The sequence below is a fragment of the Rhipicephalus sanguineus genome, chromosome 11 (assembly GCF_013339695.2).
Source record: "Rhipicephalus sanguineus isolate Rsan-2018 chromosome 11, BIME_Rsan_1.4, whole genome shotgun sequence".
Lineage (NCBI taxonomy): Eukaryota > Metazoa > Arthropoda > Arachnida > Ixodida > Ixodidae > Rhipicephalus > Rhipicephalus sanguineus.
This window is the reverse complement of record NC_051186.1, coordinates 645,282-662,185: the sequence shown is the minus strand read 5'-3', so window position 1 is coordinate 662,185 and position 16,904 is coordinate 645,282. Positions and strand designations below refer to the sequence as shown.

The 16,904-nt window shown below is 47.3% G+C and overlaps 1 protein-coding gene across 1 annotated transcript; it reads right to left on the bottom strand.

Moving 5' to 3' along the window:
* Nucleotides 1-8,717: 8,717 nt before the first annotated feature.
* Nucleotides 8,718-16,410, bottom strand: LOC119373695 (uncharacterized). Its single transcript, XM_037643758.2, has 2 exons — nt 14,796-16,410; nt 8,718-10,863 (listed from the first exon to the last, which is right to left on the bottom strand). The coding sequence occupies exons 1-2, from the start codon at nt 15,545-15,547 to the stop codon at nt 10,650-10,652; spliced, it is 966 nt and encodes a 321-aa protein (XP_037499686.1). The 5' UTR covers nt 15,548-16,410; the 3' UTR covers nt 8,718-10,649.
* Between the last annotated feature and the right edge of the window lie 494 nt (nt 16,411-16,904).

The following is a 16,904-nucleotide window of genomic DNA, read 5'->3' as shown; positions in this document are numbered from 1 at the left end:
CGCGTGCACCACATGGCACGCGCTTGGCGGCCGCCTCAGGGAGAAGGAAGAAGATAGAATAAACAGTGATGTCTTCGCTAATGCTGTCATAATCATTATGCACGATATAACAATTAGTTCTTGATATTTCTTTTATTTTGAAATCATCAAATGCAATATAAATTTGAAGCCACCCAGTTCCACCACATGTAACGCCTTCCTTTCCGCTACAGCTGAACAGTTTGACTTTATGATCATGTGTCAGCAAAACACTCAGGTCAAGAACACAAGCATGTTAACGTTCTTGCCCTTCAGCCTGCTCCTCCGGCTTCACTATGTACCTCGCGCACGGGGAACCAAGTTTATTCTGCAATGAGTTCGCGCTGTTGATTTTATACTATCGACAGTACCACCGAATCTTTTTTTTTACTATCGATAGCGCTATCGATGGTATTTTTACCATCGATAGTTCGATAGTGACTCAGCTATCGATAGTATGGACAGTACCATCGATAGTTCTGCATCACTACTAGCGACTCATTCAGTTTATTCAAAGACTGCCATTGGTAGACCACGGAAACTAAGGACACAAGATGGACAACGTGAATATAATGCTGGAAATTCGTCTTGCTGAAAATGGTTGCGGAACCGATCACGGTCTACCACAGCGATCACAAAGCGATTATCACTGCCGTCAATCTAAAGTAATAATAACACATCCCCCCACCCATCAACACTTCTGGTGCCAACGTTTCTGCACTACATTCTTAGACTAGAAAGCTAACTTCTAGTCTACCTTGAGTAGTCAACTGCTAGCACACCATGACGCCTGCGTAGGGTCTTTCTTGTTTTACAGCGAAAGCTGTTAATCATTTCAGCGGCCGTTTTTGGTGCCGTAGTTGTCCGCCGCCGCCGCCACCACCGCCACCGCCGCCGCCGGTGTCCGTGACCACTATCGCTCGAAATAAGAAAAAAAAAACGAAATAAGAAAGAAATTCCAGGATGGAACGAGGTTCGAACCTGGGCCCTCTGCGTGGGATCCCAGTATTCAACCTCTGAGCCATGCCGGTGCTTGAAACTGCTTTGAAAAAATGTCCTATACAGTTTTCATGTCGGGAAGGAACCACATTAACATATGCAATATAGCGTGGTAGAAGAGTAAAATAAGCCCCAAGCGTCGCACAACACGAATTCTGTAGCCAGGCATCACACAATGCGAATTGAGCAACGAGTAGGCTGTTGAATGCTTCCAACCCATTACAAAGGGCTCCGCCATAATTCTTCATCGTTATCAGGCACAGCATCAACAAAGTGTGCATAATGCCTTACATACGTTTAGCAGGTAACACGGCTCTCCGTAGAATGACGAAAAATGACATAGTGCCTGCTTCCGTACTTCTCAAAAATTACAATGATTTATACGTAGTGGTTGCTCGCAAGTGCATTTGTGTTGGTTGCCAAGGAAGCCCATAAGCGCATGATCCATTTCCTCGGGGTATCAGTAAAATTCATCCCCCGCCCCTCTCTCTCACGTCAACGTATGTTATACAGCATGGCGGGAGAGGGAAATCGCGACCGGGCGTCACCCAATGCAAATTGCATAACTGGTGGGCCGTTTAAAGCTTCCAACCCATTACAAAGGGCTGAGCCATAATTCTTCATCGTCATCAGTCGTCGCTTCAATAAAGTGCACATAACGCCTTACAGACGCGCAGCTGGTGCCTCGCTTCTCCGCAGAATGACGAATATTGGCTTAGTAGGTGCTTCCCAACTTCACAAAAATTGTGATTTATGGCGTAGTGGGTACCTTGCTAGTGTACTTGTATTAGTAGCCCCAAGAGTGCTTACAACGGGCTCTAGAAACGCCGCTCTTCCAGCTTTCGCTGTGACTGTGCTGCGGTTTCAGCGCAGGCCTGGCGTTTTTTTTTTTGTTTTTTCCAAAGTAATTTCAAGCACTGGCGTGGCTCTGTTGTAGAACACCTGCTTGACATTCGGGATTTCCGGTCGGTTCCAGCTCGAACCCACGGTCTTTACATATGCACCCGTCGCAGTTTTTTGCCCACGGACAACGGCGATTTTCCGCCAACAACCTTATTGCATTCAAACCTTGGGAAGAGAACGAGCATCCTTTCTCGGCAAACACCTTTTAAAGAAGCTGTAGAAGGTCCAGGTCACTTTACCAAAGGGAGTTATGATTCCCAGAAATAATAAAAATTGCAGTGGCTTAGCTCGGCTATGCCAGGATATACAGAGCGTTAGCAAAGGTTCAGCTGATTATTCTGAGCTTTCCAGATTGTCTAGGATTAGCTTGATTGTCATGCTTACTGCTGCTCCAATGACACACATTCGGCGATATCGTTCAGAACCGGTAGACCTGGCGGCATGGCCGGGTAACGATACCCATTGGTTACGCTAAAGAGCGGAATGTTCTGCTTAACGAGAAAGTTCTTGCACGTTGTACAAACCCGCGCCACGGTTTCACCCCACTCAGGCGCCGCCACTAAACTCAACGTTTCACGCATGGCACTATTTGCGGCGCCAAATCTTTCATGTGCCATAGTCTTTCACACACGTCGCACACGTATCCAGACGGAGTGTTTACGAAGTCCGTGTCGAAGGTCCGAGTCGCACTAGCGCTTTCGCTAAGTTCTACAGTATAGGCAGTCGATCGGCGAGCCTTGACGTCATGACGGCGTCTTGTTGCTGCTGCAGAGATGGTCGGGTACGTCGCTCAGCAGTCCTGGCGACGCCACTTTGCTAGACGTTCCTCCCTTTCCTCCAGTGTCTCCGCAGCACGTTTAGCCTTCCTCTGTTCATTCTTCGTACGCTGAACCGCTAATTGCCAGGCAACTACTTCGGGATCCGATGACATAAGCTTCTCGGCTCTTCTGTGCCGTTGAGCAGCATTGGCGCTCTCCTTCTCCATGGCGTTACAACTTACCCACCTGCAAACGCCAGTCAGAGGCGCTATCAAGCGGCACCAGCGCATTCTCAGACGGCGACTGCACAGCGAAGGCGAATAGCTGCGCGCGCCATGGCTACGACGTCACCCCTCGCGAATGCGCAGAGCAGCAGCGGCGAGTCGCACGCGCCGGCGCCAGTCTGTCTGCCCGGCCGACGCCACTCCTCTCGCTCTCCGCCACCAGCAGCGGCGGTGGCTGAGAGCAACGTTTCTAGAACTTGGCTGAGAGCGCGTGAGATGCCGGCTCCGCACTCATCCTCGCGCATGCGCAGCACGGCTCATGATGACCCACGCGAAACTGGCTCCTGCTAGGCAAGTGTAGCTAACGCTACAAAAATGACGGGAACAGTGCATGGCGGGCGCTACAGAATCAGGAGAGGCAGTTTACCGCTACACTTCAGAACGAAGATGCACAATAATTGCGTTCCTCCGGTTCTCGCTTGTGTAGAACACAAACTGGCTTGTTGACAAAGTAACTTGAGAAGAAATTAAATAACCGCCCAAGAGCGACGTGACGAAGAAAGTTAGCCGTAACATTTCATGATAGCAAGGTTGGCGCGCGGACGAGAGTGTCAGCAGACGTGGCCGCTTTCAACGATCGCCATCGTTGAAAGCGGACTAAAAGATGACAACTGCTGGTTAACGTTGGTTAATATATTCTATCCGCTCTTTTGACGCTAACATATTGTATTCATTCTACCTAGATAAAATGCTCGCTTCTTGAAAGAAATGACCTGCACGGAAGGCTTTCCACTCGACGCCATAAACGTTCATGTTTGGCTGAGCAACAAGTGTGACTATCCCGTGTGGTTCGAAAACCAAAGCACGTCCTCACACTGTATAAGCTAAGCCATGGGTGTGGTTTTCCAAAACAAAAAACAAAACAAAGCGCACTGTTACTGCACGTTGGACACCACTTCGCTCTATTTTCGACAGCTTGCCGACGTTTAAACACTTGACAGTTCTTGCGGTGTCAGAAGCAGGACGACGTCAGAGTCCTTATACCGTGGCGCTGCAGATTTCTGTCGAGAGACGTCTGCACTTTAAGAAAATAATCGAAAATTGGCGAGTAGTTGTGCCACACAACCACATCAGTCTATGGTTTGCTCGCGTTTACTTTCTTGAAAACACGGCCCTCGTCACTTTCCCATCAAGAATGCTATGCCACGCCGACAGCGCGCACGCCGTTCGTGACCGGGAAGTGCCGGAACCGAGGTGATGACGGAAGGAAGGTACGCGAGGTACAGATGGCGATTATAGTTGCGTGGCAGAAATACTCCCAGAATACTCGATTTTTTAGAGTGTGCGGTGTACCAGCATACTCTCGTGTTTTGTTCAGCGTAGAGGCGCTTCGACTGCACAAAGCGATCTCTTCACGAAAAACAACTTAAGCAATTTGATTTGCATTTTTACGGCTGCGAAGTGTGTTTAAACGTTAAGTTTGCTCTTGTTTGCTCATGTCATTCGCTTGTGTGTGCCTGTATTAGTCTTCTTAACTCGCAGTTGCAGAAGCTCCTAGTAATGAATGTACACTACTCGCGGACTGAAACATGAAAAATTAATGCTAAATAATGCACGCATTGTCGTTTCCTGCGCGTACAGTTCGTGCCATGTCGGTGCAATTTGACTCCAACACTTACATACAGGCCAACATTACCGGCCATATCTTGCAACATTAGCAGCCATATTTGCAGCGACACGACACGGTTATCACAAGCAATTGCTCATCGCAGTGTCCATACTAAAGGAAAAAAAAGGATGTTGCGGTTCAATCCGCGAGTGTTGTATATGAGAGGGCTATCTGTGTTGCCTTTGTTTCTGTATTTTTTTTTGCTATGTTTTCACTTATTTCTGGCTACGCCTCCGGCTGTATATCGTGCGTGCGATAATTTGCTTCTTAAAAGAGTGAAAGCGACTGGACTGCCTTTTTCAGCCTATACAACAGGGGTCCATATTATTTTAAGAAAGATTGGCTCCCTACTGTGTTACAGGCGCAGAAAATAACGATTCTCTGTATTCATGGGCTTTTGCATCAATATAATGCACAGATTAAGTAAAATGTTGACTTTGAAAATATATTGAGAAACAGCTAACACAGCTTCAGACCGTACAGATCAAAGGTCACCTCGGCGATGCGATTATTTTTAATTATTACCAACCAGGATTACGTGCGGCGTTCACCTGCGCTAGGGCGAAGTTTGGCTAAGTTAACATAAGCTGCCCTAAAAATTAATTATGAGTGTGATACGTAACTCAGCAGTGAAGAGGCCTATGGTTATTTCTTGTGAACTACGTGAACTCTTGAAATTATCATAAGCGCCGCGTTGGCTCAGATGTCACGGTTCGCGGCTACTGACCCGAGAGACGCGGGTTTGACAGTGGCATACCACGTACTGTGCTCGACATCGACGTACATGGCCAGCATGTCGGCGCCCGCCTTATTTAGACGCTCGGTAATTTATTTGGTCTGTGGGTGGTAGCCGGTGATCGACTGGTGGCTTGTGTGTCTTCAGCTTCAAGTCCATGGAGTTAAGTCCACAATAAAGGAGCTCTGGGGCGGCATGACACCAGACGATGTTCTCAACATAGAACTTGGCTAACTCGACGGCACTGCCTTTGGGCAGGGCCCGTGTTTCGGCGTAGCAGGTAAGGTAGTCGGTAGCTACGACTATCCACATATTTCTGAACGTCGACGTCGGGAACGGCCCCAGTAGGTCCATACCGATTTGCTTCAACGGTCGGCAGGGTGGTTCGATAGGCTGCAGAAGTCCGGCTGGTCCAGTCGGTGGCGTCTTCCGTCTCTGACAATCTCGGCAAGTCCTTACATCATGGGCAACGTCAATAGTGAGGCGAGGCCCGTAGTACTTTTCTTGTGCCCTCGCGAGCGTGCGGGAAAATACAAGGTGTCAAGCCGTCGGGTCGTTATGTAAAGTTTCCGAAAGCTCTGGAAGTAACGCTGAAGGTACTACTAAGTGGTAGTTGACTCGAAGTGGCTTGAAGTTCTTCAGGAGAAGGCCGTTTCGCAAGAAAAACGACGCTAGTCTCGCTTTAATACCTTCGGAACAACGATCGGTCGTGCCCTCGAGTTATTCCACAAGGCCTCTAAGTTCCAGGTCGGCTTGCTGTCGTTCAGCAATGTCGTCGGCACTATGGTTCCCAAGAAGAAAGCATCGTCCTGGTCGTGCTTCGGCGGTGGGTCGACGGGGGCGCGACACAGCCAGTCGGCGTAAGACTGCTTTCTTCCGGACCTATAAACGACCGCAATGTCGAATTCTTGAAGTCTCAGACTCCATCATGAGAGGTGACCGGGAGGGTTTTTCAAGTTAGCTAGCCAACACAAGGCATGGTGCTCGCTGACCGGTTAGGATGGCCTGCCTAGTGGAAGGGGCGAAAATTTGATGCGGCCAGGTGATGACAAGGCACTGCTTTTCTATTGCGAAACAGTTGGCTTCCGCCTGGGATAGCGAGCGGCTAACGTAACTGATAACCTTTTCCAGTCCGTCAGTCCGCTGCACTAACACGGTGCCGAGTCCTACGCTGCTGGCGTCGGTGTGTATTTCTGTATCAGATAATTCGAAGAAATGCGCAAGTATCGGAGGCGTCTGCAGGCGTCATTTTAGTTCTTGGAATACTTCGAGCTGCGCAATTTCTTACTTGAATTCCACATCGCTGTTTGTGAGGCGAGTTAGTGGCTCGACGATCCGCAAAAAACTAGGCGCACAAGCCGAGAAATCGGCGTACGACTTTCTTGTCAGCGGGCGGCGGGAAGTCAGCGTTGACAGCTGTTTTCCGCGGGTCTGTGTACACACCAGACTTGCTAATGACGTGACCCAAAAACAGGACCTCCTCGTACGCGAAGCGGCACTTTTGCGGCTTGAAGGTGAGGCCGGTGGTCTTGATTGCTTGAAGTACAGCTTCAAGGCACCGGATGCGTTCGTTGAAGTTTCAGGCAAACACAACGACGTCATCCAAGCCCACGAGAAAAATCTGCCATTTCAGTCTTGCAAGTACTGTATTCACAACACGTTGGGAAGCCGTAGGTACCGAGCAAAGACCAAAGGGCACGAACTTGAACTCGAAGAGGCCCTCTGGTGTTATACATCCTGTCTTCTCTCGGTCTCGCTCATTGACTTTGATTTGCCAATAGCCGGACCTGAGGTCAATCGACGAAAGTGCTACGCGTTGTGGAGTCGATTCAGGGTCGTCTATACGTGGGAGAGAATACAGGTCCTTTTACGTCTTTTGTTCAGGCGGCGATAATTGACGTATAAACGTAGAAATCCGTCCTTCTTCATTACTAACAAACACCACGGGAGACGCCCATGGACTGACTTTTGGGCAGCTGAATGATGTCGTCGTGTGGACTTGTTTCTTTACGGCCTTGAGTTCTCGCGTCGAAAGTCGTACGGGATCTGACGGATTGGTTGAGCACTTTGTTATGATGCGATGTTTAGCGACTGGGGTCTGCCGAATTCTTGAGACCACGAGAAGCAGTCCTTGTATTGCAGGAGTAGGGTTTTGAGCTGTTCCTGCTCATGCTTCGGAAGGCTCGGACTCACGCCGAAAGCTGGTTGAGGAGCTCGGTTCGTCGGAGTAGGTTCCGCAGAATCGATGAGGGCGAAAGCGCTGCTGGCTTCCACAATTCCTTCTATGTAGGCGACCGTCGTGCCTTTTGCTCACGCGCTTGTACTCGTTGCTGAAATTTGTGAGCGCCACTACTGCTTTCCCTCTACGCAGCTCGACTGCTCCTCTTGATCAACTGCGAGATTTCCGTTGATCAACAGGCGCTAATCGCTTTCAACGACGTCTTCCAGGTCTGCCGATTTCTGAATGCCGACTGACATGATGACGTAGGAGCGAGGGGGAATGGTGACTTGGACTTATGCCCCGCCGTGCTGAGCCGCGCCCGTGTAAACCTCGAACACGTTTGGTTTGTCGCTGCCAAGTGTTTATGCGGTTGCTGTTTACGCGGTTGTAATAAGGTGTCCAGAGAGGTCGTGGAAGCTTTTTTGACTCAAAAGAACGATCTCGAGTGTGTCAGCCAGCCTTCCCTGAGCCTACACCCGTGAGTTAGCGTTCCTTACAGCTAACCTGGCACCTACGCATTCCGCGTGATAAAAGTCTCTAGTCTGAGCACGTGTACCGTAATCGCCCGCGTTCAGTTTTTAGCTTATATTGACTGCGTTGCATTTTGCGTGTGTCATTTTTGTTGTAAGAGCTGATCAAGATGTTATGACGTCATGCTATTCATTGTGTGATAAGGTGTACGCTCTTGGGTGAGGATGTGGTGTTTTGATCTTTGCTGGTTGATAAGTAGGCGTGGATTCTGAGAATAAATTTTAGTTTGAAGTTAGCGCTCGTCTCGTGTTTATGTTCTTAGCTTTGTCAACGTATTTTTTGCGCTTCCTGCTCTATGATGCATTCTTACAAACTCGCCCAGATTTCCGTTCTCGTTGGTTAAGTTTGTACGACAGCTTACGCGACCACAAGTGATAACGCTGGAAGGATCGATTGTTGGTGTATAAAATACGACGCATTTTGCCAATGATCACTTAGCGACGGCCGACGACTCTGATCGCCGCTACCATTGTACAGCGTGTATTGCTTGTATTTTGAGTTTTCGCTTCCTAGGCACAAGTCCGTCCAATAAAGCGTTTCATCTTTGCCGGCGGCGTGTCGTTTATTCACCGTCCCATCCAAGTGACATTCGTAATCTGTCAACTGACGCACTATGGTGAAGAAATATGAACTCTCAGAGGACAAGCAGTCTCATTATTCAACTTTTATTTTGATCACTTCAGATTACGTACACAAGTGGAAAATAAACAGCAAATATAAGAAGGCACATCATCACAGAACAATTTTTCATGTGAGTTTGCACGTTACACGCCATCAAATGACATGATTGCGGTGATTTATCTAATTATTTCTTTTATTGCGCAAACTACGTGCAAATTCTATAAATCATCGTGATTATTTCTCTGTCTTTTCACACAGTAATATAGGCGCTTCGTCATGAGTCATCTTTTTCCAGCATAGCGTTGCAAGAGTTCGAAGTTAAACTGTTATATAGCAAAAATCTCTCGGCTACCCATATCCCGCAGCGATATTACTAACTTTCCTACTGAAAGGTGTAAATGCATTCCTAAAAGGCAACACATGTAGAGGGAAAATTGGAGTTGTGTGCTCTCGGCAGCCTGTGAGCTATCCTAGGAAAACTCTGCCATATCGCCACGGGCCTATGTAAGCAAAAGTTCATTTTCTTTCTACTGGAGAAAAACCGTATGCTTTTGCTGATAACCGCAGCCCGACCATGCTCGGAGCAGGATCTCACGCAGCGAATAGAGACGTATCCCTGCAGCGGCATATTTTTACATGTGCGACATTAATACAGGCACAATGCGGGAGGCGAAAATTGGGGAAAGTAGTTGGAGCTCAATAGAAAGGAAATAGCGGGGGAAAGAGATAAATCAACAGGTTAGCCTAAAATTCTCTTGCAACGAAGAGATGCTTATATGCTGCAGCAGAACTGTACCCTTCCTGAAAGTATTCCGTACGAAGGCCTAAACTTTCTTCTCTTGAACTACAAGATTCTCTGCAGTGTAGTGTCTATGTAAATGCTTGGTATATTGAGCTCTACCTCAGGCGCTAATATTATCGTCATTTTCACTCGAAATATTCAGCGAAAGATACTCTGAGACGTGTTCATGTTGGCGAAAATAGTCTCGTCTTAGAATATCTTTACATATAGAGTCCAGTGTCTTGAGAACTTAGGAAAGAAGAACTGGAGTAGTGCAGTAAAGATATGCATGAGTCGCATAATAATGGCACGATTTTAAACAATTGTGTGCTCTTTGCCGCATCTTTAAATCTATGAATCATGGTTGCCATGTGCCGAACAGACTCGGCATGCAACATAACGCTTCTACCTGCAATCCTACGCGTGTTCCACGATATTGAGATCTACTGAGCTGAAATATTGCCTGTTTCATGGGAGCCAATAGAATTATTGAACGCCAGCAGTAGTGATGGTAATGATCATCACCAGATGACGTCACCATATGACATCTTCATGACACCACATATGGTGAAAATTTTGTGACGTGATAATAGCGTCCCTATAAAGTCGTAGAACATGACGTCACTGGCAGCATTCAGCTCATGCAATCATCGCTTGGAGAAAAGTGGGCCGATCACGGAGGTGGTGCAAAACCAGATGAGACGCAGAAAGCTTTCGGAGGGGGCGGGGAAGCATTAATACATCCACTAATAAGAAAAAAGGAGGAGAAGAAGAAGACGGCTTACGCCTTCGACTTGTCTTAGGATAATGCATAAGTGGCACTGTGAGTTTTTGTATGACCAAGCATTGCACATTCATAAAGACGTGTTTCCTTGTTTGGTGTATCGCCTATGCCATACAGCAGCAGCATGTATCCTTTGGTATAGTGGCTGGAATTTTACTGTGCAAGAACTTCAGTAAGCATTTCTGCCTATCTCTAATACGTTAATGCGTCAGCTTTCTGAGGGCGGCTGCGATAGGGCGAGAATGTGTGTAGCAATGGAGAAAATGCGAATGCACTGCACATGATACAGAGGCGTATGTATAGTGTTACTGTGCAGTAAGGTGTTATGGGTACGTTCCAATACGCTGCCTTTGAAGCAACCCAAAAGAGTACTTGTAGGCGGCCTGTATGAAAAGGGCACATTGTTAGGAGACAAAATGCCACAGGCCTGATTGCATGAACACCTCTAAAGCAAAGACCAAAAAACTCATCCCACAGCCCACGATGTACGGCGTCACATACAACTTGAAAGGCTCCGCTGTGTCTTGCTCGCTGATACCCTGTGGCTGCATGATTTTTCTGTGAGGCTTCGCAAGTCCAGCCTCCATTATAGCCAGAAGAAGACGCCTGTTCTTGTATCTGTAAATGAACGTGCATTGAAAACAATGAGCTTCGATTTGCATACGCAAATCATACTAAGTACAGCTGTTCTAGGGCATGCTTTAAGCTCTAATCCTCAAGCTTGAATCACTTGCTTTGGAATGTCAGCTGATTTCAGCCACAGCGTTTGTGTTGGTTACTCCAGAAGATGTCTTTGCAGGTGCTGCTACTTTGATTAATATTGTAAGAGTCGTAATTCAATGTGTTGTATAGGTTGTTCAGAAATATATGCGGAGATCAGTGAGACTCACTCAAAATTGGGAATCCGGGTGAGCTCACAGGGACTCATGAGTTTACTTAATTCGACCGAGCATTACTCAAACGTTTCACGTGCTCAAGAAAATTTGGGTCGGCCGTTCTCAGTCAGACTCAACGAAAATAAATCTTGCACAGACCGGCTCACACTCCCAATGAAGCTTCGGTTTGACACTGAGTGAGCTTGAGATGAACCTTGAGTGAGTTCGATCAAGTCTGTGTATACGCAGCTATGCTCCTTTCGTGCAGGTAACGCTGTCCCGAAGAGTTTTACACCCAGATATAGCATATGTTGCATACGCATGCTAGTAAACCGAATACAGCTTTATGATTATTATTATTACAGCAAAGAAAGTATGTCCACGGGCCTTCTTTTCCATGTCTGGTTCATTTGTGCGCAGTAGGACTGTTGACCTTCTAACGTAGATCAGTTTGGATGTACTGCCACGCGTGATTAATCATCACTTATCATTCCCAGCCTGTTTTAGTTCACTGCACGATGAATGCTTCTCCCGGTGATCATCAGTTTATGAGCTCCGTGATTAATGCTTGTCAGTGAATTAGATGGCTCAATAAAAACGGCGTTTTTTTTATCGTACGCATAGCTGTGGTCTAGAAAAAGTCCACCGCGAAAACACACGCAACATAAACATGCCATTGGAAATAATACAACGCACACGATGAATTATCTAGTTCAAGCAAGCGTGGTTCGAACGCTCACGGTGGTTTTTACTTCCACGTGGTAATGCGGTCGCGCTTGGCTACTATAACAAACGAGTGTTGACCGTATTGCTTCCCCTGCCAGTCGTTCTATCGCACGCTGACGTCACTGCATCAAGGGAGATGCCGGTACTTCCCGCTGCAATGAGAGTGAAAGTCTCCTGTCTAAACGTAGAGAATGGTATTTTATTTACGGTCGGCGCCTTTTCATGATCCCGTGTCGCCCCTTAATGTACACTGTAGGGTAGGGGTAGTGTACGAGAAGAGCTGACGTAGCTCTGACGGTACAGTGCCTGACTGGTCGAGCTCACATGTGTGCTTCTGATGAAGGATACACCGGCCCGTTACGGGTGCAAAGGCTCCACCAGTAATCTAAAAAGTATGTACTGGATCGGCCCAGTACATAAATTTTGCGTTATTGGCGGATCCAAGAATCTAAGACAGTGATCTAGTGGTTAAGGTTCTCGACTGCTGACCCGCAGGTCGCGGGATCGAATCCCGGCTGCGGCGGCCGCATTTTCGACGGAGGCGAAAATGCTAGCGGCCCGTGTACTTATAGATTTACGTGCACGATAATGAACCCCAGGTGGTCAAAATTTTCAGAGCCCACCACTATGGCGTTTCTCATAATCATATCGTGCTTTTGGGACATTAAACCCTAAAAATTATTAAGAATCAAGCAATTTTCGAAGGAAGTGAAATGGTAGAGTCCCGTGCAATGGCCCATGTCACTCTACGTCTGCACTGGGCCGTGCAGCCCGACCCTAGCTTGGGCAACCCGCTCGAGAAAACGAACCTTATATTTTTTTTGTTCAAATGGGCACGTTGTGAAATATGAAATCCCCTGCATCTTCTTTCAAGTTGTATTCCTGATTCACCAAACGAAATCACATTCGCGCTGCCAAAAGGTTGTGGCGAAGCACGTTTTCCCAAATAGAGTTACAAGTAAAGCAAAAGTACGGCAATATAGTTCCTCATTGTGCCTGATAAATTGCAGAGTGTGCTACTTGCAGTAAAGAGGTTATGATCACAATGCTATAAAAGTGACTGTGACGCCTCTGATTTGTCTCTTGTTCATACTGGCTACTGAAACATATTTTTAACAGCAAAGCTGTTAAGCGTGACATAAAAACAGCTGTTCCCCACAAGAAATCTCGCCGCTCCGTCGTCTAGCAACCACCGACGCCACAGCTGCGCACCACCTGGCCTCGCCTAGCCTCGTTACAACGCGAGCTGGTGTTGTAAGGAGTACGCGGAGCAGTAGCCAGGGAGAAGCAGCCGCCAAGCCGCGCTCGGCAACAGATTCCGCCCCGCCTAGCACCGCAACAGCTGATGTGATGCCACGCAAAGACATGAAGGTCATCGAACCAAGATACAAGAGGTCGTAGAATCCATGATCATAAAAAGGCTGAAAAAATAACCTTGCTTAAACGAAGTGTGTAACCTAGTCTCAGCCAAGTGACCTAGCGTTAGCCGATGAAGACTCCTACTTCGATCGACCCGCTCCACTCTTATCGTGTCTTGCGCGGCTGTGTGCAATCTTCTCCATTTTTTGACGTCGGAGCTGTTTAAGCTTTTTGTTGTGCCATTTCGCATGACGAGGAGAAAGCGAGTATGTGCCACCGAAATCCGAGTATGTGTGAAGCAGTCCCTGGTATACAATAGCCACACATAATGTCGTATATCAAGGGTTGGGAAGGGGAAGTGAGGTTGAGGGGGAAAGAAAGGAGGATGGGGAGGGTACAGCATGGCATAGCCTTGTAAGTGTAGTTTTACAAGGGGATGAAAAAGAGAAGTGAGGGCGGCAGCTGAGAAAGGAGCAGGAGAAGATTATAAAGCATAGCATAGTATAGCAGAAAACGGAAATGAAAGTGAGAGTGATAAGGAGGAAAAATCCACAGCATATCCACGGGTTGAATGATGATGAGCGGGCGAAGCTCCGGAGAGAATCATCGGTAAACCGTAAATACTCCGAGCGAAAGTGAAAGCGCGCCAACAACGAGCGGATTTTATTACAACGGTCCCCCCAGCGTACGTCGCCGCACTAAATCGAACGATTGCCTTCCACCAATGACACGCGCCATATGTGAATCTTCCGTGAATTCTGCCCAGTACATCATCAACGACGTGAGATCGGGCGCGTTTATACTAAAGGGTCGATGGGAGTCATGGCGACTTGCAGCTCACTTTAATTTGACATGTACGCTGTAAATTTTTATTGTTTAATCAGCACAGGAGAAATCTCACACAGGCATTACCTTGGATGTCCAAATCCGGTGCCTATATATACGGGGTGGTCAGTGAACGGTTGTGCAGCGCGAGCAGTCGGTTTTTTCAATTAAGGAAACTCGCTAGCAGACGCTGCCTGCGTCGGCCTCGCGAGGCGAGAGAGAGGGGGGGGGGGCAAGAGCCAGCGCGCTCTACGCATCTGCAGCGCAGCGAGCGCGGAGCGTCGGCGTCGCGAGGCAAGAGAGGGGGGCGATTTTACCGATCGGCGCTCGCCCGTTGCCGATTGGGCGAGGTGGCTACATACTACTACTACAGAGGAGGGAACGACCCACACCCTAAGGCGCTTCTGCCCTAAAAGAGGAGGAGAAAGGGTGTAAGGTAACGTAGCCTTGTATAGTAATGCATAGGAAGGGGCGCGAACTGAATGTGACGGTGAGGGGCTGGGAAATGAAGAGGTGAACGCCAGCAGGTCCGCTATTTCCTGTCTTCGCACCGCTGATGTGGAGCGGCCCGCTTTTCCGCAATCTCCCTATGAGTCTTAGCTCTTTTGTACATTGTCTGACGGGCCGCTTTGAGTAAGGTACAATTTTCTCCCGATTCCACATTTGGCGTTAGACTGTTCATTACGGCCAAGCCATCAGCACGCTCACACCTATGAGCAAGCAGTTGTATAATCCTCAGAAATGTAAAAAAAAAACGCCGTTTACCTATGTGGATTCATGATGTTGATCCCAGGTGCTTGAATGGTTGTGATGAAATGTTGACCAGGAACAAGGTCCCATTGAGAAGCCACGGCAATTTCGTCATCAGTACACACAGAGAGGGACACGTGCGTTCCTAACTGTGTTCCGCGGTAGCATTCTGATAAGGGAGTGCTAGGATCGATCCTTCGTTTACTGTACATTCCGACGTACAATACATTCCTTAAATGTAAATTATCTTTGTTTTCCATTATTGATGGCATGATGTAGTACCATTCAACGTTGAAGCATGGAGTTACTATACCAGCGAGAACAAATCGTTCCAATTCCTCAATGGAGCCGATTTTCCTGACATTGACCGGTGTTAGCCGAATGGCGGTGATACTAGACTGGATGTAAAAACCCAGAACCATCATGCCAAGGGCCCAAAAAGCGCTGACAAAGCCTCGAAAAGCCTGACTGTTAGCGAGCGATGACGATGGAGATTTTCCGAGCAATGTACTTACAAGAAACATAATAATGTGGGAAACAGGTGGACGTGTTTGTCTGCTGCACAATAAACGACATCGCGCGCTCACATAGGCTGCGACTATTCCCGAGAGTATAGTGAGACACACGCCAAGCCAGTAGAGAGATGTCCATGAGTCAATAAACGTCATCTCTGAAAAGCGTCGCATGGCTGTGAAAAAACACCTTGGCGATGGCGAATAATGGGCATCTGCAAATATACAACAATCATGTAAGACGAGCGCCGACATTGGCGTAAGTGATATATCAGCGCGCCTGTCCTTCACGTGGTACCATTGCACAGATTTCAGCTCAACAATTGTGTTGTTGAGTGACTTATACGCGTCTAACAGCGCCAAAGCTTCTGGATGTGAGTGGGACAGGCAGGTCTTGTTCGCTCGTTGCCATTCTGATCAACTGATGCTTTGGAAATGTAGACAGTTTCTCTTGAGCAATCAGCGCTGACGTGAACGTTCTCTTTCTAGATGCGCACATACGGTAGTGGTCATGAGGGGCGTTTATGCCTTCTGAGGTCACGGTAACCACACTACAAAGTGCATCTGCAAATTCGTGAAGGCCTTGCTTGTGGGAATGAGTCGCTAGAATCAAAATCCTGTTCGGCATCGCGCTAAGAATATAGCGGATTTGTTTCTTTAGAAACGCGGGCCGTTCAAAGCTCGGCTGAAGTGAGAACATCAATCTTTTTTCCCACAATAAATTCGGAGTCCCTATATCCTGTCGCGTAACATCTGTTGTCATTCCATGGAATAGAGCCTGCGAATTCACAATCCAAATCTAGGACTGATGTGGAAGAAACTTTATCGGAATAGGCAGCTCCTTTGCAATGGCGTAGATGCTTTCTGTGTCGGCAAAATTGTACAGCAACAGTGACCGAATGGAAAAAGCTTTCGAGGAATTCATTAGGGCGACCATGGCCGGGTACAAATTCACAGCAGGTGCAAAAGTCTTTTGAAAGAATACGAAAATGAGCAATACTCTGAAATTTCAGCGCGTTTAGCCATGTCCTACAAGTAGCTATGATAGAGGGTACAAGAAAATTCAGCCGATTAAATTTAGTGTTGCTGCTTATCCGAGCCTTCGGATGATGCTCCTGGGTACCTGTAAAATAGAAAGTCGGGTAAATGTGCGCTCTGTTAAAAGTGTAATCGCATATTCCAGCCCTCTATAAAGGTTCGAATGTTAGCACGTGCTAAGACAACAAATATCTCTCTGGTCTACCAATGTAACCGCAAATTTCTGAGCACTGACCTTCGTGAATATCACGCCGTCACCATTATTTAAATAGGAACACTCACCATTTGTCATACGCACAATGAAGAAAATTGTACCTGGACTTTGCGCTTCATAATTACTCGTAGAGACCTCAACGAGTCGAAGGGATTTGATATCACAAAAATGGTAATGGGTATATTGCGTCGAGGATAAATATATATAATCATATATATTATTGATATTTCATTTACTACTTCTAGAAGTAAATACTTTCGTTAAAATTTCGAAACACTCACCACTTTGTAATGCGATTGTTTACACCACGGCTGTCGTTCTGTTTTTCGTGTTGTCTGTTCTCACTATATATTTTTCCAT